This window comes from Rhinolophus hipposideros (assembly GCF_964194185.1).
Source record: "Rhinolophus hipposideros genome assembly, chromosome: 11".
NCBI lineage: Eukaryota > Metazoa > Chordata > Mammalia > Chiroptera > Rhinolophidae > Rhinolophus > Rhinolophus hipposideros.
In genome coordinates, this window is record NC_138057.1 from 75635996 (window position 1) to 75657156 (window position 21161).

The 21161-nt window shown below is 48.8% G+C and overlaps 1 protein-coding gene across 3 annotated transcripts in view; it reads left to right on the forward strand.

The window, feature by feature from the left end:
• Positions 1-1455: 1455 nt before the first annotated feature.
• The window catches only part of MVB12B (multivesicular body subunit 12B), a 170498-nt gene continuing 150792 nt past the window's right edge, over positions 1456-21161 (forward strand). For 2 of the 3 annotated variants that reach the window (XR_013994561.1, XM_081067717.1), the window contains exons 1-2: positions 1456-1615; positions 14024-14146. Coding sequence is in view for 2 of the 3 variants with exons in the window: in XM_081067717.1 (XP_080923843.1) it covers positions 1535-1615; positions 14024-14146 (204 nt within the window). In the remaining variant the exon portion in view is untranslated. Of the gene's footprint in view, positions 1616-8652; positions 8861-14023; positions 14147-21161 lie in introns of those variants that run through there. The other variant, XM_081067718.1, reaches the window with a different exon arrangement.

Here is a 21161-nt window from a genome sequence, read left to right on the forward strand (position 1 = left end):
GTTCTCTTTTTGGTGTTTTCTCTGTTTGATTTTGGTATCAGGGTTATGCTAAGCTTGATAAATGAAATGGAAACTGTTTTTTTTTTTTTTTTCTGTGTGTAACAGTTTAAATAACATAGGGAATGTCTGTCCCTAAATTGATAGAATTTGCCTGTAAAACCACCTGAACCAGTGGCATTTGAATGACAGAGACACTTGGAATGTCCATACTTGCATGGCTTCTCCACAGGACCTTTTCCCCAACAGCCAATTCTGCCTGGCACCCTTTTCTTTAGGATCAAACAGCTATTTTGGAAAAGCCTAGAATGTGTGAAAATGAGACTTGATGCATTAGCACACAGATGCTGAGCAGCCCTGGATCATCCTCAGCTCCAGATGCTCCAGCCTTCCGACCTGAGTCTTTTCACACAGCACGCTGGCCTCTGCTTGGGGGTGCCTTTCTGGGGCAGTGTAGGGTATGTTTGGTTAAGTGTGCAGTCTGCTCTTGCCTTTCTTACCAGTCACCCTAGTGAGGGTCAAGCTCTGGACCCTACTCCTCATCCAGCATCATTTTTATCCTCTGGCTTGTAACTTTCCCAAGTACTACACTGTATGGCAGCCCCTCTGCTTAAACCTCTGCCTCTAGATGCTTCCCTGAGGCCAGCCCCATAACCCTGGCTCTAGGCCTCTGTGTGTAAATCATTTGCTCAGCATATGGAGAGGTGGAAAATTGCTAGGAGATTGGGGTCAGTTTGAGAGGCCTGGGATTAGCACTGGAGTCTGGGGCTTGACTAAGGTTGTATTGGGTCAGGTGGGCAGTGGGCCGCCCTGAACTGGAGTGAGCTGAGCTGAAGGATTGGCCTGGGGTTCAGTAAAGTCTAGGAGGGCTAGGTGGGCCAGGCGTTCCTGCAAGAGGCCCACTTGTGTGTGTGTGTGTGTGTGTGTGTGTGTGTGTGTGTGTGTGTGTGTGTGTGTGTAACGGTTATCCAGGGCTCCAAGAGGCTTGGTGGCTTCCAGGGATCTGAGGCAGTGCGTTAGGACTGGTCTAGGATACAGTGAGGCCTAGGAGTGCTGAGCGGGCTGCGGGTCCCTGCAGGAGACCGACTTGGGGGAGGGGATAATTGGCGTCCCAGCCTCCAAGAGGCCTGGGGCTCCCGGGGGTCTGAGGCTGGACTGGGGGTCGCCTGCGGGCTCGGTGAGGCCCGGGTCGGCGTGCCCGCCGTGGGTGAGGCCGGAGGGAAAGGCGGGGTGCCGGCCGGAGCAGCGGCGCGAGCCCGGGACGCCAGGGCCCCCGCTCCCTCCTCCCGCCCGAGCCAGCCCGGGGCGCCCGCCGCCTCCCTCGGAGCCAGCGCCAGAGCTGGGAGGCCCGGAGCCCGGCCCGCCGCCGCGGCCCGCGGAGGGAAAGCCGACGTTGTTGTCGCCGCCGCCGCCAGGCCGCGCCCCGCCCCCGCCGCCGCCGCCGCCGCCGCCGCTCCCGGTGAGGCTCGCGCTCGAGCTGCGGCGCCGGCCCCGCCGCCTGGGCCCCGGGCCCGGCCCCTCCCGCGCCGCCCGGGCGATGAGAAGCTGCTTCTGCGTGAGACGGAGCCGGGACCCGCCGCCGCCCCAGCCGCCGCCGCCGCCGCCCCAGCGGGGAACAGTTAAGTCAGGCCGCGCGGGCCGGGCGCCGCGGAGGCTCGGCCGAGCCGGCCCTGCTGCCCCGGCGGGCGGGCGGGCGCGGGCCCCGGGCCGAGGGGCGGGCGGGCGGGCGGAGCCGGGCTGAGCCGAGGCCTGCGGGCTCCGTGCCCGGCCCGCCGCGGGGACAGGCCTGGCGGCCTCTGCCCGGCCCTGCGCGCCGCGGCAACGCGTCCCGGCTTGGCCTTGCGCGGGCAGGCGGGACGGAGCTCGGGGCCCCCAGTGCAAGCAGCGCCCCCAGGGCCCGGACAGGTGAGGGCCTCCCTAGAGCCCACTCCGCCTGGGTGAAAGGTGAGGCGGCTCACCTGTGCCCTGGCCTCCGCGGCCACCTGGCAGACAGGGGACAGTCGTTTGGCCCGGCCTGGGGTCCAGCTCTCCGTGGCCACGTGGGTGCAAACCAGCGTGCACCTGAGCCTCGGGCATCATCTGGGGTGTGGCCTCGTCTATTACCTGGGCACAGCAAAGAGGGCACCCAAATGCCAGGGCACCTGTCTGCAAGGTGAGGTGCCTGGCCTGGGCACTGAAGATCCAGGGTAATCTTCCTGGAAGGATGGGGGGCGTGTTGATGAGCACCCCACCGGAACTTAAGTTTGTGAGGCCCGGAGTCAGGAGCTGGGACGAGAGGTGTGGCCTAGCCCCAGGGGCATCAAATCCCCAGAGACAGGCCCAGGTGAAGAAGGCAGAGCCATGAGCATCTGTGTCCCCTTTGTTACCAACACACAACTCTTCCTAAATTATCAGCCTTCTTCACCATTAAAGATGTGGCTCTTCTTTTCCCTGCTCCTGAGCAGCCTCTTCAGCAAGGCACAGAGGAAGGCCCCGCCAGGGCAAAAGGCAAATGGCTGTTGCCTCTTCTCTGCTACCCGCCCCCACCCCAAGAAGGAGCGCCCATTCAGATTTCTGCCACAAAAGCAGACAGCAGGCCAGTGCCTCTTTAGCGGCCTTTGTCTCTGGTGGTTCCTTCTCAATATAATCTCATTGTACATTTCTCGACAGCTGGCTGGATCTCATCTCATTTTAACAGGGCTAGAAAATCTTATCAGCTGCACCAGAAAAGCCTTAGAAAGTTAGGAGATAAGCTCTGTGGAAGCCTCGACTAACTGAAAAACTCAGTGTATTTGGAAGGTTAGTTACAGGAGACGGGTGACACCTTTCTTGCTCTCTGGAAATTGTGCGGGGTACTTTGAGATATTGTGTGGGGGTACTTTGAGATATTGTGCCATACATAGAATATTTAAATGGGGCCTCTGAGAGATAGGACCTCAGCTGGGACAGGGGCACCAAGACCCATGAGAAGCAGTTGACATGGCAATTATTGGTTCACGAGCCTGGAATCATCTCTATTCCACATTTTTCATTCCTTCCTTCCAGCTTTTAGGCCACCCTCCTGATTTATGCTGAAGGCATTTTCCCTGCCCTGCGCCCATCCAGCTGGTGGGCTTTCCCCACTTCTAGCTGGAATAGTGCACGATGGTTAAATGCAAGGGCTTTAGAATTAGACCTCAGGTTAAGCCTTGGTTTTCCTACTCACTGTCTGTTCTTGGGCAAATTAATGCGTTTTTCTGAGCCTCAGTTGCCTCATCTGTAGAGTGAGGCTAATGACTTCTGTCTCATAGGATTACGGAGAGAAGTAAATGAAATATTGCAAGAGAAGTGCTTAGATGCATGCCTTCCACAGGGCAAATGGCCAAAAAAGTTAGTGGTCATTATTAAGGGTTTGTTAACTGATTAATCAGAAGAGTAGTTTCTTTTCTTTCTTTCTTTCTTTTTTTTTTTTTTTTCAGAGTGCCTATCTGTTTGTGATTATTATTTAGCTCTTCTCAGGACAACCAGGAAAGGATGGTAGAGTAGAAAGAACACTGATTTGGCTTCCGGGGCTTGATTTGAATCTCAGTCTACTTCCTGGAGCCCAGGTGACCCTAGGCAAGTCATGGAACCTCATGCAACCTTTCTGAATCACCATTTCCTTATTTGTAAAAGTGGCTTAAGAATGAGCTAATGTATGTGAATGCAGGTAGCATTGTAGAGTGTGAGAGTGTGTGGGGGTCCTTACTAAATTTAAGTGGGATCCAGCCATACACCTGTTTGTAGGGGCTGTGGTTCACACCATTTGTATGCAAGGGGAGGACCTATAAAAAAAGAATACAACAATATTTTGCTTTTGTCCATTTCATAAACCATAGGAACAAACACATTGCTGGATCCCCTTTGAGGGCCTTGGAAGGGGTGCAGTGGGGGCTGAAAGTTAATCTCTATCAGTTTCATGGCAGGTCTTCTGACTGTGGGGGAAGCATCAGAATCCTGATGTCCTGGGCCCTTCTGCCTTAGCGGGTTGGAAGTCCTCAGTGCTTCACACTCAAAGAGCAACATCCTTGCCACACTGGAAAGTAATGATGGTGTTGGAGTCAAGCATGGGAAATGTCAAAGGTGCTATTACGATGATGAAGATAACAAATGACTACATGGCTGGATGTGGTGGGCTGAGAACACTGTATTTAGTTGGCTGCGGTTGAGTGAGCAGTCTCCTTTGCTAGTTAGGTTGTGGGAGGAGAGGCCTGGGTTCTTTGAGGGAGCAGCCTCTCCCCCAGGCTGTTCTCGCTCGTGCGGAGGCCCTCCCTGGCCAACGTTTCACTGGCCTGCTGGCTCTCCTTGGTCTTCTGCTCGCTGGGCTGCCCTTGGGAATTGTGGTTTTTTTGCGTAGTCTGCACTGTTTGCAGTGAGGTTGCCTGCATCAGATCTCTCCCCAGCTGCTTGGGAGGCAGAGACACTGCAGGGTGTGCTTGACATTACCTCCTTGTTGGGGACATCCTGTGGGCATGTGTTTGGTTTAGTTGACACGCTTCTGGCGAGCTGCAGAGCTTGTCCAGGCTGAAATGTGAGAGGCCCGTGGGCCTGGAGCCCAGGGGTCGCATACTGGAGCTTTGTAGCTCCTACTTCCCTGAGGACTGGAGGACCATCTTGTTGGGTCTGTGGCTAGAATCAACAACATGAGAGTGTTATACACACACACACACACTTTTAAAAAGCAAATACTGATCAGCAAAAAAAATGTTCAACAGAATATCTCTTGAGCCTTTAGAAAAGAGACATAAATGAATTCTTAATTAGGTAAACATTCTTTGGATCTTTATAAAAATGCAGATTCCAGGACCTCGAACCCAGACCTTGAATCAGAATATCTGGGGAAGGGGTCCCAGAATCTGTATGTTTAACATAAACCTCGGGTTGTACTTACGCTTGCTGAAATTTGAGAACCACAATTGTAGATGCTTTTTTTTTTTAAGTTGTAAAATACATATAACACAAAATTTACCAACCTAATCATTTGTGACTGCACGGATCAGTGGCATTAAGTACATTCCTGTTGTGCAGCTGATCTCCAGAACTTTCCATCTTGCAAAACTGAAACTCTATACTCATTCAACAACTCCCATTTCCCCCTCGCCCAGCCCCTGGCAACCACCATTCATTCTACTTTTTCTATGAATTCAACTACTCTAAGTACCTCTTATAAATGGGATCATGCAGCATTCGTCATTTTGTGACTGGCTTATTTCACTTAGCATCATGTCTTCCAGGTTCATCCACATTGTAGCATGCATCAGAATCCTTTTTAAGGCTAAATAATAATCCGTTGAATGAATGTACCACATTTTGCATATCCATTCACCTGCCTATGGACACTTGGGTTCCTTCCACCTTTTGGCTCTTGTGAGTAATACTGCCTCGTAGATGGATGTACAAATATCTCTTCAAGATCCTGTTTTCAATTATTTTGGGTATATACCCAAAAGTGGAATTGCCAGATCATATAGAAATTATATTTTTAATTTTTAAAGGGACCCCCATGTGTTTACCATAGCAGCTGCATTGTTCTTTGCACCACTAGTGCACCAGGGTTCCAATTTTCCCACATCCTTGCCAACACTAATTTTCTGTTTTTTGATAGTAACCATCCTAATGAGTACAAATATGAAGTGATTTCTCATTTTGTGGCTTTGGTTTGCATTTCCCTGATGATGAGTGAGCGATGTTGGACAGCTTTTTATGTGCTTGTTGGCCGTTTCAGTATCTGTTTGTTCAAGTCCTTTGCCCTTTTTTTTCCATTGAGGTATTCGGTTTTTTGTTATTGAGTTATAAGAATTTTTCATAGATTTGGATTTTAATCCCTTATCAGATACATGGTGTGAAAACATTTTCTTCTATTCCGCAAGTTGTCTTTTTCACTCTGTGGATTGTGTCTTTTGATGCAAGTTCTACAAGTTCTTTACACATGTTATAACCCTGTAGAAAAAATAGTATCATCTATTATTCCAGTTTTATAGGGATGGAAATTTAGGCCCAGTTCAGTTAACGTGCCCGGAGTCACACAGCTGTGAGTAAGTGTCAGAGCTGGGCTTCAAGCTTGAGCTCCTCTGACTCCAGAGTTTGTTACCTCCCATCCCCTCACTGAGCTACTAGCATAAGGAGGCCCCTGGGCGAGGGGGGGCAGGGGTCTGCAGGAAGCGGTCAGTTATAGGAGAGGAACTATGAAAGGAAGACTTGGAAATTTCTTCCTTCCGATCAGTGGGGTGCTCCTTCCTGTAGCTGTTTGGCATTGCTTAGACCTTAGAAATCGCAGTGAAGTGCAAACAGGTTTTTAACTGTTTTGTTTATTTGTTTGTTTGTTTAAGCATTTCATTAACTTGTTTCAGAGCCCATCTGCTACTCACAGCTCCCCCCACGGTCCGTGTCTGTTCACGCCACTGTTGATGCCCTGTCTTCTGCCCGCGATACATTCACTGCTCTGCACCCTCCATCTTTCAGGGAGGCCAGCTCAAGTGGCAGCTTTCTTCTCGCGTTTCCATGACTCACGCGGGAGAAGGATGGATCTCCTCATTTGCAGTCCCTTTCAGGATATGGCCTCCTCCAGCCCCTTCCTCCAGTCCTATTTGGTGCTGTGTCACCCACTACAGTGGCATGATCCAGTCTTGGAGCCAGACCAGTTAAATCAGAACCCTGGGGTTGGAATGGGCAGCTGTAGTTTTTACAAACTCCGTAGGGGAGTCTTCTGTGCAGCCAGCCTGGAGGTCCACTGGCTCTTGCCAGGCTCTCATCCTGCCTGCTTGAACTGAGTCAGAGCCACCTCTGGAACTGTCGGGAGTGCTGTTGTCCCGTCCCCCTTCCTCTGCAGATGGCCTCTCCATGGAATTGTGCTGTTTGTCCTGTGCGGGCCTGCTTTATGTGCCATAAGCAGGACACATAATCAACAATGAAACATGGACAGTTTCGAGAGGATGATAGGATTTCATTCATTCATCCTTCCTTCCGTCCATCTATCCGTAATCCATTTATTGAGTACCCACTGTGAGCCAGGCACTGTGGTGGACATAACACCTCCGCTCTCTAGGGAAAGTGTGTTATAACCCTCAGAGAGGCAAGGCTGTGTGCATGTGTGTGTGTGTGTATGCACGCATGTGTGCACCGGTATGCTCAAAGACCATGTCCTTGGACAACATCAGGATTCTCAGTGACAGCACCTGTCTGGCTGGGCAATTAGGGAGAATTGGAGATGTGACCCAGCGTTGGGATGGTGGGCTTGGTGTCACAGGGGAGGAACGGGGTGGCCTGTATTGCAGAGGGAGAGACTGGGGGACTCCTTCTGAGGCTGTTCCCCAGGGATGATTACCTTCAGGTTTTTTCCATTCATTCATTCAGTCATCAAACATCTAATGAGTACCTACTGTCTCGTACTCAAAGGTTGGATTGTGAACCAGCTGTTTGAGCATCACGGGAGCTTGTGAGAAATGCAGCTTCTCAGGCTCCATCCTAGACCCGTTGAATCAGTATCTCTGGGAGTGGGTTCAAGAATCTGTTTTAACAGACTTTCCAGGTGACTCTTACGCATGCTAGAATTTGAGAACAACTGCCCCAGAGTTCAGAGTTTCCATCTTCCTCATGCCTACCCTCCCTCATTGCTCAGCACAAAGGCTCTCCATAAATGTCTGTGGACTGTTATGTGCCAGGTCCTGTTAGGTACCAGGAATGTGGGAGACGCTTTAAGGGGAGGATGGCAAGACCAGCTGAGTTGGAGGTATTAATGGGACATGCAGGTGAAGATAGCCTGCAGGATACTGGATACACACCTCTGAGTCTCCGTGGAAACCTCCGGGCTGTGCAGCTATTTTGGAAGTCATAGCGTACAGGTAGAATTATTAGATGCCTAAAAGTATGGAAAGAAACTCTCAAGATCCATGTGAAAGTTGGGGGGGCGGGCATGCCTGGCTGACCCGAAATCATGTGTTCTGATGATTCTGGCCTGGGAGCATATTTGCCCAGCATTGAGATGACATATTGGCATTTTTTTCGCTGCAGACACTGTGGCCATCAGGGCAAGGGCATGACTCAGTTTTTATCACTGGACATCAAAAGAGCATTGCTCTTGGAGCCTCCTGGGATGGTTTTCATTGGTAGGGTATCTGCCTTCTGTTGGGGTTCCTCCTCCCTTCTCCTCTCTAGGGGACAATATGGGACCAAGACCTGATGGGAGTGGGCAGAGATGACCCTCATTTGTAGTCATTGTGGGCAAGTTGGCGTAGGAGAATGCCACTCCCCCCACCAGCGCCATGGTCCCTGGTTTTGCAGAGTCAGGCCTGTAAGGGGCCAGCCTTTGGCTACCGAAGTGCTGTAGAACTTGATCCGGATTTATTCCGGGATCTGGAACTGCACTGTATAGGCTGTAGCAACCTGAACCCCAGGCCTGCCTCACATGGTTTATGGGCAATCTGTTCGGTAATCAAAGGGTTAATAAAAATCTAAGCATAGATCAGACAGAATGGATGCGGTTATACACCATTCTTCTATTAGAGGCAACAGATCTTTACTGGGGAAAAGGAAGTGCTTGCCATTGTTAGCTCCCTAGCTGGAAAATTCTTTGTGATCTAGGAGAGCTTAGAAAAATATTTGCTTTAGTTTCCTAATGTATTAGCAGCCTTACCAGCAGCCTGTGGCCCCTTGCCACCTGACCATACTCTACAGAGTTTGTCAGAGTGATTTGGCTTCTGACTGGTCACTAGGTGCAGCCCAAAGTGCAGGAGATGCCAAGATGCTATCCTGGGGTTCCACAGTGGACGCCTCTCAGCCTGTGTCTCCCAAGGGGCCCTGAGAGCCGGCTGACCATTCGCCTGGGTGCTGCATGGACCCTGGCCTCAGCTCGCAGTCTCCTGTGGAGGTAGGTCTCTGCGTCATGGCTGCATGGAGCTGGCCTGGCTTGTATGTTTCTGTGGGTCGTGGTGCACATTGGGGAAGCCCGGCTGTGGGCTCTCTCCCACTGGGACGGGACAGTCCCCTGCTTAAGTTTTGTCAGCAGAAAGTTGCCAGTAATCATGGGGCAACAGAGGGGGGCATAGATTCCTGCAGACCACCCGTGCCACTGGGAAACAGGCAAAGCCAAGGCCATAGCAGCAGCTTTACTGGGGGACAGCTGTTCTTAGTCGAGACCCTGCTCTTAGGCCGAAATATTTATCCACTGCTCTTCCCCAGCTGGTAGCTGTGGGACACTTTAATGTCTTTTGTGACCTTGACTTTGGATTTCAAACAAGCCGATTCGCAATTTCGCCCTTCTGTAGGGACTTAATTAACCCACTGGTTTTGTCATTTCAATTACAGTAGCCCAATTTAACCTGCCCCCCCAACCCATACTTTGAAATTACTCTCCTTGGAAGTTGTATGCGAGTCACGCCTTCAGCCCTGGTGGGCAGTGCTGGCGCTGCTTCTGAGCCGGCAGGGAGGCCCAGTTATGGTTCCTGCTACACCTCCTTTGAAGGCTGCGCCCCCTGCCCCCTGCAGTTATTGCCCCCTCAAAGCACTTTAAACTCCTCAGCCTGCACCCCACCCTGCTGTTGGAAGGGCCTCTGTGGAGAGAGGGCTGAGTTCTGTTAGTTGAGTTTTGATTTCAGTATAGGAGTTGATAAAACGAGATAAACCCCAGGCTCACGGGGCGGGGGAAATTAAACAGAGATGGTATCAAAGTTCCCCTCAGTTTTCAGCTGTGATACAGTAGCTTAGTTTTCTCCCAGGCTGGGGCCGGTGCGCCTTTGATTCTGAAACAATGTTCAGCATCAGTTAAGGCCAGCACTGCTGACTTTTAGGGATTAAGCACACTGTTGTAGTAATTCTTTGATCATCTACAAGGGAGCAGTGTGCTGTCTGTATGAAGGGGCTTTATAGTTCAAGTTCATTTCTCTGTGAACCTGGGATGACAGCACTGGGGAGGTGCTGCAGTGCTGGAATTGGGGCCTCCCCCAGGCACTGTTTGCAGCATTGCAGGCAGAAGCGGGAAGCGGGGTGCTCTCCCACCCAGCTTTGTTGCCTGCATTCATCCAACATGGCATGAAAAGAATCCTCCTGGCTTGGAAAACACGCCACACCCTAACTGACCCCATCTAGTCCTAGTATGCACACACACACACACACACACACACACTCTCCGGCCCTGTGGAGAAATCCTCCTGGGACAGACGCAGGAACAGCTGCCCAGAGCTAGGCTCTGCAGCCCCCAGCCTTGCAAATGACTCAGCAGAGCCTGGCCTCACCTTGGAGGTGGGGATTGGGATGGGGATTGGGACCACATGACCTGTATGGTGAAATGAGGACTAGCTCAGGGTCATTGTTGCCACTGCACTCTCCCCGTGCCCAAGAGACGTGCCGCCCAGGTGCTGCCACCACCTTCATTCCTTACCTGGCATTTACTGAGCACCCACTCAGTTTCAGGTTGGCTCAATCCTGTAATGCTGAGTAATCTCACACGCTGTCATTTTACCATCTCAAATACTGGGTCAACTTTTGGCTTTCACTCTAGAGACCCTCCTTGCAGCCACAGCTGGGATGGTGGAAGTTTCCCAAATTGCTCCCCCTTCTCCAGGTTGGCCCTGCGACGTGCAGTTGGTAATGGAGCCCTGTGTGCTGTCGATCGCGCTCACACGGAGCCATACATCAACCTATTCCCTCCTGTGCAGTGCTCAGATCTCCCTCATTAGGCCTAAATTTACCTCCGTCCTACACAAACATGGCCTTAGCTCATTTTTATTGTTGTAAATTATTTATGAGGGAAATGTTGAATCTTGAAACGGCGGTGTGAGGAAAATTAATCCCATGTTACTTTTATCTTTCTATACTTTTCTCCCCCTCGTTTACTTATTGGGCTATGGCTAGAGAAAGAAGAGCTTTGGCATTTGAAATATAATTAGTGTTGAAACTGCTTTCTCAATCGGATGGCGGATGGGGTGGCCTCTCCCTGAACACTGTCAGGGAACGCGGGGGCAGGGGCGGAGGGCCAGAGGTCCCTTTCTGCTCCGCCATCTGCCAGCTGCGTGGTGTCGGGGAACTGCGGGCCTCAGTTTTCTCTCCTCTAAAACAGGGATAATATGACCCAGCCACCTCCCAGGTTTCATACGAGCATTGATCGAGGAGCCTGAGAAAGCTTTTTGATAATTGCAAAGCTCTGTGCAAATGCAGCAGAGGTGTGTTAGTGTGTGTTGTGTGCAGTTAGGATTTTCAGATAGAGGTGCATGCTGGTGAGGAGCTGCTGGGGGTGGGGTGCGGTGCGGGGAAACCAGGGGTTGTCGAAAGTAGGCCCTAGCATTTTGTTTTAGCCCAGTATTGCCTCTTGCCAGACAGGTTAATGTTGGTCTTAAACACCCTGCCCCCCTGCGCTCCCTCCCTGGGCAGATTTGCTCTGCAGGCCGGCATTAATGGCCTTTTCTCCCCTCGGCAGCGGCCTGGCCTGTGACCCTGGGCGGCTGAGAACTCGGAGGTGCCATCCCTTCTGGCTCCGGGCTCCACACAGCCCAGGAAACGTGGAGTGCTAGTTAATAAATGGCCTTTTGTTAGGAAGGTCAATTGAAGTGACGGTAGAGACGCTGTTAAAAGTAATTTGCAGTCAGAAATATGTAATTCAGGGCAAGCGGCTTTGAGTGATTGCCTCTGCCATGGATATCTTGGGCGTTTCTCATTAAAAGCTTCCTTTGCTGGTGGTGGTGCTTCCTCCACTGCCGAGCTGGCCTCGGCGCCGCGTAGCAAGGAGTCATTTGTCTGTATTTCACAAAGGCTGCCTTGGTCCCCAGGGTACGGCAACTGGGGGGAAAGGAAAGAAGAAGGCGGGCGAGATGCTCCGTGCTAAGGCTCTGCTCGCAGCATCCTCCCATCCTGCAGGGCGGGCACAGGCCCCGCTCCTTTGTCTGCCTGAGCTGGAGGTGGCCTGCAGCCATCTTGGAACCTGCTGCTGGCTGCTGGCTGGTGCATTCTGGGAGCACCATCGTGGCTGTAAGAGCGAATTTACCCGACTGCACGTGATAGCGTGCTTCAGAGCAAAAGAGAGCCATTGTCATCAGTACCTCATGGAGGATATTGTAACCCAAGGACATGAATCTATCAGCAAATAAAATATGTCTTCTTTATTCCCCTGCTTACCTCCCCTCCCTCTCTCGCAGACAGTAGAGGCAGTACTACTAGCTTAATAAAAAGGAAAAAAAAAAACTTACCTCGCATGTTCTTTATTAAATTCACAGCATGATATTTTAGCACTGGCAGAATTCGTACATTCTCTTAATGAGTTGTTAATTGCAAAGCATTTTGGTAACCAACAGCAGGTACCAATATTTTGCAAACTGCAGCAATGTTATTGTCATGTTACCAATAATATGGGATTTTCCAAGTGAAGATACTTTTGTGGTCAGCGTTTGGATCCGGCTGGTGCAGAGATTTAATTCTGAACCTTCTTGATTGGGGGTGTGCGTACCTATTCATTCAATAAATATTTGCTTCATGCCTACTGTGTGCGGGAAGCGCTTAGCCCTGTGCTTTATGCAGATAAACCTGCCTAGTAGAAAAAATAGAAAATGGTGCAGTGATGCCGCGTGCCACCCCATGCCCTGCCCTGGGCTTCTAGAAGCTTATTATCAGTACAGTTAAGTAAAGCATAACTTAGTTTGGCTTTTGTCGTAAGCAGGAGCTGGGTTGTGGGTGCTGCCAGGTGTTTCCTCGCCTTGATTGGAGACTTGGCTCCACGGCATTTGACAAGTCTGTTTCCGGGACTTTTTCTGGGGCCCAGGGGGTGCTGATCACACGAGTAACTTGCATACGGCATTTTGGTTGTTCCTATTTAGGAGGCACAGTCATTGTTAATAGCCTCTGCCTTTTCTGATTCGAGGCTGAGAACTAAGAATATTCCTCCTGCCTTCCTGGTTAGGCAGGGTGTTTGGTTTGTTTTAGAAGCAGTAACCAGCCTTGAGAGATCTGGCAGACCTACAGCCGGTGGAATTTAATTGCTGCAGAAGGAGGTGGAATTTCACTTGCTCTTTTTCACCACTTGTCCTTTTAAAAGTACTAAAAGTCATTTACATAAGGTGTTACCTTTTTTATTTGCTTTCTGGTGCACTGCCACTCCAGCTGCCCAGACCCAGTGCTCTCTATATAATACTTGTCTCCTCTGGTCACATCAAGAGGCAGTCAGCAGCAGAATAATAATTCTATTTTCCCCTCCCTTTCTCCTAAAGTGTCTAGCAAGAATTATGGTCATTGTTAGTGTTTAGCTTTGAGTAAATGCCCACATGACCTGTGGGATTAAACACAACAAAGGCAGCTGCCAGTCCTCTCGGGAGTGGTGCCGACCATGTTTCTGGTCAGTTACACCGGACCTGTGTAATCCAGACCCCACCAGTCTCATCTGCCTTTTGTTGAGTGTCTACTGTGTGCCAGGGACCTCTCCAGGCCATTCATTTACACGACTCTTAGTTTTCACAACAGCTCTGCAACTGTCAGCATCGTGACTCCTCGCTCAGAGCCACCAGCGAGTGAGCTGTGGAGAGTGGATTTGAATGCCACTCCTTTGCCTCCGTGCCCAGAAGACGTTCATCCATGTGTTTGTTTGCAAAGCTCTGCCAACTGAACAGTCCACATACTTGGTTGTGGTAGAAGCTGTGGGTTTGGAAGTCTGCACCTCCACAAGGAAAAAGTATCAGAGAGAGAAATGCAAGGTGGGGTTAGGCTTAGCCGAGTCTGATTATCCTCAGAAAAGTTACTGAAGTCAGGCAGCTGGGTGGGAGATGTGAGAATGCTTTGCTTTTGGGTCTGAGTCAGAGCAGGGACAAGTCCTCATTAACTATGTCAGCTCAGTGGTCAAAGCTAAATTGAGACGATCAGGAGCCAACGATGTTTTGAATTCTTGATCTAAGGAAAGGGTCAGGGAAAGTCAGGTCTCCTTTAGCCAGTTCAGGTATATGGAGCTTAGCTCGGGATATTCATCCCAAGAGTCTGGTTCTGTGTTTGAGACTTTGTGTTGTTCACTTTAAATGTAGTTTGAATTTTGTGCTTTCTTTTCCCTTTTCGGAACCAGGACCAATCCACCATGCCTGAAGTCAAAGACCTTTCAGAAGCCTTGCCAGAGACATCAATGGATCCCATCACGGGAGTGGGGGTGGTGGCCTCTCGGAACCGAGCCCCAGCAGGCTATGATGTAGTAAGTCAGGGTACTACTGTGTACCTTTTGTTTACTGATTCAACACACATTTGTCTCCTGTGTTCAGACCCTCTAAACCTTATGTGTAAGATGTGTTTCTTTCCTCTAGGAACTTAAGCAGGGAGGGAAAGCATCACCAATGGGAAGGTGTGGGGAATGTCCGTCCGGGTTTGGGAGTCAGAAGATCTGAACCCATCTGGGATGTTTCCGTGGCTGAGTCCCTCGACCTCTGTGATGCTCATATTCGCCTTCTGTAACATTAAGGGGGTGGATTAATTAATTTCCAAAGTCACTTCTAGTTGTAACATTTCATCCAAAGGATCCAAGAGTCTGACATACTCTTGGTGATTGTCATAGATTGTCCTACATGGGTAAATATCATAAATGTATCACCATACATTTGTACAGCTGTTTATAATCTCCCACTCAGGAACTCATTTAGCTCTCAACCATTGCACTGGGAGGGCAAGTAGCTTTATCTTCATTTTGCTGACTGGGAGAACCCAAGCTCCGTGAAGTGACAGAGTCCCCACCTTGGGAGTGGGGAGTCAGAACCAGACCCCCTCCCAAGTCCAGTGCTCTGACTGACCACACCACCACAGCTTAGAGAACTTGCCTTGCTTTTCCGCAGACATCTGTGTGGTGTTCAGTAGTACTAACGGCTGGAATTGGTTACTTTGTTTTTTCAATAAATAAATTCCGATTTGGGTGGAGCTTAGAAAATACAGAGTAACATTAGAAGTAACATTAGGTTTAATAAACAGTGACCCGTGTCCTGTGTTCTGAGATTCTAAGGACTTATTTTCACTTTCCTCATTTTGTTTATGACAGCATTTTATTCTTGTTCATTGAAAGTCTGTACCAAGAATACATAAGAGTAAAACAATGAATGTGAATCTCGGTAGCCAGCACTGAAAAAACCTGCCATGGTGATTAGATTAGTAACTGATGTCCCAGGAATGGGAGGGATGCGAAGCCTGGTCCAGAACGAGCCTGAAGGCTGGATTCCTCGCCCTTGGTACGGTTGGCATTTGGGACCAGATAATCAGATAACTCTGTGTTATGGGGCTGTGCATGGTAGGAAGTTGAGCAGCATTTCTGGCCTCTACCCACTAGATGCCAGTAGCAACCCCCCCCCCCCACAATTGTGACTACCAAAAATGTGTCCAGAAATTGCCACATGTCCTCAGGAGGAGGGGGTGGGCAGAATCAGCCCCCACAGAGAACAGTGTCGTATGTATTGGGTCAGCCAGCGCTGGGTCCTGTGTGAGGAAGGAAGAGCCTGTTAAAATGCTCCACATCACTTTCCCAACTATTTGAAAGCTCATAAACATTTTAAAAGCAAAAGAACGAAGGAATCTTTTTTGACAAAGATTTGAGTCTTCCCCGCTGCCTGACTTCAAAGCACTGTTTGAATGTATAACTTGCCATAAAATAGAATCATTAGGTATGGCTTTGTGCCATAAAACTCTTGGGGAAGCTAATAAAACTTCCTGATTTGAGAAGCCAAAGTGTCTTTTGATGAATTAGATATGAAGCAGCACGTCATGCATTGGGGCAGGGCCTGGCGCTCGGGGTCTCGGGGAGGACTGGCCCCGGGGTCGCTCTCCTGTTGGGCTCCCTCGGGGTGCTCACACCCAGGGCACGGGTCTCCCCATCTTCTTGCTGTTCTCTTTTGTTGAACTGTGTCTTTCCCATTCTGCTGTACCTTTGGGATCATCTTGAATGCTTGGCCTTGGACAGTCTGGTTTTCCGAAAGTCTTGGTAAGTGTGACAGGAGCAGAATCTATCCCTATCATTTTCTCCTAACATCTAGCTCAGGGCAGAAGAGCGCAGTGTCAAATGAGTAAAATTAATAAGCACATTTCATGATTACGCTGTGCCGTGCATTATAGTGAAAGGTGAGCAGGGCAAGAGGCTCCAGGGGTCAGCCTGGCAATTACCCAGCCTCCGTGCCGAGATGGAGAGTGGCCGGGCTCCCTCGAAAAGCCCCTTCTGGGAGGGAGCCGGAGTCATCTCGTTGTACTGACCGCTGGACTCTTCTCAGAGAAGCATCTGGTTCCCCAGAGGTCCGACCCTGAGTTCAAGGAGAATGCGGGGAGGAGACCAACTCCCCATTCCGTTTACCCAGAGTTTCATGAGAAATCAACATCCAAACCGAAATGCAAGGCATTTTATGGTGACCCGGCCCCAGCGGTGCTTAGCCGGAACTGCGGTGGCTGAGAAGCCCTGTATGTTGTGCATTGTGGCGAGGCCGCTCTGTCACATCTGCCGTAGGACTAATCCCTCCCTGGGTGCAGTCAACTTAAGTACTGTGACCACGCTACCCCGAGCTCGGCACCAGATGGACTGCTGACCCGGGGCAGCACAACCACTTTAAAATGAGCATAGGCCCTCTTGCTGCTTGAAGTAAAAGATGCCAAATGTTTGCTTATAAAAATTTAATTTTATAACTTCTCTTCCCTCCAGGTCAGGGGAAGCTTCTTAGGTTCGGGGGCTGGGGGCTATTGGCTAAACTTCTCCATTTATCGTCTCAATTTCTGCAGTCCACTCTGCAATAGCCTCCCCTTTCCGTTCCATAGCCACACGCTCAGGTCCTGGAGTGACAGCTGATGATACTTCCTGCCATCAGGGTGGGTGGGTCTCGTGTGTCCTCGTGACACCACAGCGCCTGGGATAACGACGTGCGCTGTGTTGTAGATGGCTAGTGTTTGCTGACGGTGTACATGCTATTTTGTCATCTGTGGATGGTCAGTCTGAAGTGAGTCATACTGCCAGGGAAACACTTCCTGCTGAAACTCCTGTGCACAGAACTAACCTGTGATTTCCAAGTCACTGTGGGGTGTCACGGTGTCTAAGGACATCCAACTGGACATCACTGATGACCACTGTTGGGTGTATTTCCAGGGAAGTACAGCCTACCTTTTACCTGAATCCTTTTGCCTTTCTAAATCAGTATTTACAACCCAGATACTAAAGCCACAATACTGTATTTATGAGATGACTCTTTCCAGAAAGGACATTTCATTCCTTGATAATGCACTTTTTTAGTAATGTACTTTCACATGATAATATACTTTATAGGGGCAGAAACAAAATAAAAAGTCAATAAAACAGAGAAGACATAATCAAACACTCCAGAGTGTTTTAATTTAAAATTTTTAACTTATCCAACCTATTGTTTGAGTACCTACTCTGTGCCAGCTAGGAGATAGGGATATAGTAGTGAGTGAAATCATTTACTCTTCCTGATTTCATGAAGCTTTCAGTCTAGAGGGGAAGGAAGAGAATTAAATGATCCCACAAATAAATGTGAAATAAAATTGTGGTAAGTGCTATGAAGAGAAGTCCTTGCAGGCTATTTTATCTTTCAGATCTTTGCAGATCTACCCATTTCTCTTGCTAAAACCCCAGATGCTGACAACATGAACCCCCTCCCCCAGCTTACTTGTAGATACTGCTCCCTTCCGTGCCCTGAGACCTGCCACGTGTCTCTACTTGCCCAGCCTCTGCCTTGCTTCTGGCTGCCTTCATTCTTCCTACCCAGGAGCCCCAGAGTGCTGTTTAGAACTGCCACCTGCAGAGTCCCGGCCAAACTGAGGCTTGTCCTCAGAGAGACGAGGATACTTTTTCCTTCTTCCTCACTCAAGTCTAAGACCTCCTCCGTTCCCTTCCTGAGGAACCTCACCCTACACGAGGGAGTCTTTTTGGCCCGGTGATCCAGAAGTACCCGGTTATTCCCTAGTTCAGTGACTGCTCCCAGACGGCCAGGTGGGGGATTCTTAAACTTGTGTGGGCCTCAATCCTCTGGAGGGCGCCATGGCCAGAATTCCTGCTGCAGTAGGTCAAGGTAGGGCCTGAGAATTTGCATTCTAACCAATTCCCAGGTGATGTCCATGCTGCTGGTCCAGGGGCCGCGTATTGAGAACTACTGGTCTAAATGAAGTCATTCTGAAATCATCTCTGCGTGGAGTCGCCACAAGTGTGCCTCAGGAAGGGCTGTGCTGGCTTTTCCTGTTGTTTTTCAGCCTCTCTTGATTTAAAGTTCAGAAAGTCTCTAGGGATGTGTGTGTGTGTGGGTGCTTTTTTTTAGAAACATATTTTAAAAACAAGATGACACTATTCATACTCTCGTAACTTTTAAAATAATAATATATTGTGGGCACAGGTCTATATCAATCCATATACTGTGTTTCTCCAAAAATAAGACCTAGCGGGACAATCAGCTGTAATGCGCCTTTTGGAACAAAAATTAATATAAGATCAGGTATTATATTATATTATAATCATATTTTTATATTATACTATGTTATATGACCCTGTCTTATATTGTAAAATAAGACCAGGTCTTATATTAATTTTTGCTCCAAAAGATGCATTAGAGCTGATTGTCCAGCTAGGTCTTATTCTTGGGGAAACACGATAGGTATATCTCACCCTTTTAATAATGCTTATTTTATTATCTAACTGTACCAAAATTTGGTTAATAATCCCATATTGAAGGACATTTAGTTTGTTTCCTTTTTTAAAAATTTATTGGGGTGACATTTGTTAGTAAAATTACATATATTTCAGGTGTGCAATTCTGTATTACATCATCTATAAATCCCATTGTGTGTTCACCACCCAGAGTCAGTTCTCCTTCCATCACCATATATTTGATCTCCATTTTTTAAACAAGATTTTTAAAATTTTTGCATAGATGTACGTATCTTGGCATGGTTAGCTCCATAGAGTAATTTCATAGGTTAGAATTACTGGGTCAAGGTGTTCACATTTTAAATTTCATAAATATTGCCCATTGCCTTCCAGAAAGGTTGTGATATTTTGTCAGTTTCCGTTCTCACTCAAGTGAGTGTGAGTAAAATAAATTTCGGGGGGAGGGAGTCGCTCTAGGCTTTGTACCCAACTTCAGTCACTGGTACTTTTCACAGTTAGGCGTAACTCTAAGATCAAGGGCCTGCGTGGTGATGCACACACTTGTTTTCAGGGGTGGCTGTGGACCTTCTCCCCAAGAGGCTTCTCATGTGTGATAACCAGATACAGGACAAAAATCCAAATTCTTTAATTTGATAGACCTGACTCCAGTGTAACTCCCAGTCTCATGTTTATTCACCGCATTTTAGCCTTACTGAACCTCTCATTTTCTCACGTTCACAGTAAGTATGAACTTTGTATTATCGTGCTGTTGAGCCTACTTTTTCCATATTTCCAAGATTCCTGTTTTGGTAAAATTTTACTCATCCTTCAAAATGCAATTTGAATAGCTCCTGAGTGAAACTTTTCCTGACATTACTCATTCACTTATTTATTTATGCATTGATTTCACAAATATCCCCTGACTACCTACTATTGTGCAAAGCACTGAGAATCTCAGTGTTCTGGAAGGTTGGGTCCCATAAGGTGAGAGATGAGGATGGACGGATGGGTGAGGCCAGGTCACAACAGTTTTGTAAGCCACATGAAGAAGTTTGGCTATTACTCTGAGGGTGGTGGAAGTCATTGGAGGACTTTAAGGAGAACAGTGTTATAGATTTTTAAAAGTTTACTTGTGTGCAACAAGGAAAATAATTGGGCAGTATAGATACTGAAGCCAGTGGATGAGTTTGGAGGCTCTGTGTTAGTGTAGGGTAAGAGGGTGGTAGCCTAAGCCATTAGCAGTAGAAGTGAATGGATCTGAAGGATATGGGACACAGGGACCCAAATACCTACTCTTTCATAGAAGAGATAGATTGACTGTTGGGAGATGGTGCAGAGGTGAGAAAGGGAAGGACCAGAGTGACACCCAAGCATCATTCTGGGCAGCTGGGGGTGGGGGTGGGCGTGAACGAGGCACTCAAAAGAAGACCAGGGCTGAGCATCCAGAGAGGTAGATGGAAAATTAGTAAAAAGCTAAAGGAAAAAGAGTATTTCTAGAAGAAGGGGAGGTCAGTAATGTTCAAAGTTGCCTAAAGAGTAAGTAAAATGAGACTGAAAGGGTCCCATTGGGTTTAATAACGAGGAGGTGTTTGTGACCTTGGTGGCAGGCTCAGAAGCAAGATTGGAGTGGACTGGGAAGAGTCCGGTAGAAGTGGGAGGTGACAATTGGAGGCCTCCTGCAGATGGCTTTTAAAGAAGGGAGGGTAGAGGGAAGGTGGTACCTAGAGGATGACATGGGATCACGGGGCTTTTTTCCTTTGTTTAAAGTTGGAAAGTGTTGGGTGTGTTCAGTAGCTGGGGGCGCAGAACCAGCATTGAGGGAGGGCTGGCGGTAGAGGAGAGAGGGGCTGTGTGATGAAGCAGGGCCCACGAGGGGGCAGAGGATGTGGCCTCCAGTGCCTGGTCAGAGAGAAGCCAGGAGGTCCTGTCTGTGTAGCTCTTGTTCCTTCCTGTCACTGCGTGCTGAGAAGCCTGCCTTAGTTGAGTCCTCTGACCACCAAATGGTCCAACCGGGCAGCTCATGGACCATCATCCCATAAGTGTCCACTTCCCATTTCTTTCTTTCTGCTCTCCTTCTTCCCCCACTTCCCCTGCTCTCAGCACAACAAACCATTTCTTAAAAACTGTTGCATCTGTGTAATTTATACATGCCCTAAGTATATTGGGGATTTTTCTAAATAATTGGAAGTTTCAAATGCTCGAACTGTCCAATGTGAGGGGCTTTGGGGGTACTAGGAGAGACTGGCTCTCGTCCGGACCGGTGGGCTGTGTTACAGAGACGGATAACTTTAAAATCCTAAACGTGCCAGTGAGGTCCTATTTTTTACTCATCAAACTGGTAAAAGAAAAAGAAAAAAAACTTCTAAATGCCGATGTGGATTCAAGCAAGCTGGTATTTTTATATAGTGCTGAAGAAATTTTTAAAAATCACATGAAAAACATGTGAAGATTATCTTATTAGAAACATATGGTTGATAACAAGTGAAAAATGTGGGACATAATCATATGTCCAGTCTAATCACAGCTGTCACGTGGATCTCCAGAAAGCTAAAGTGTGTTGAGGGCGGGGGCGGCCCCGGAACCAGGCAGGAAGACC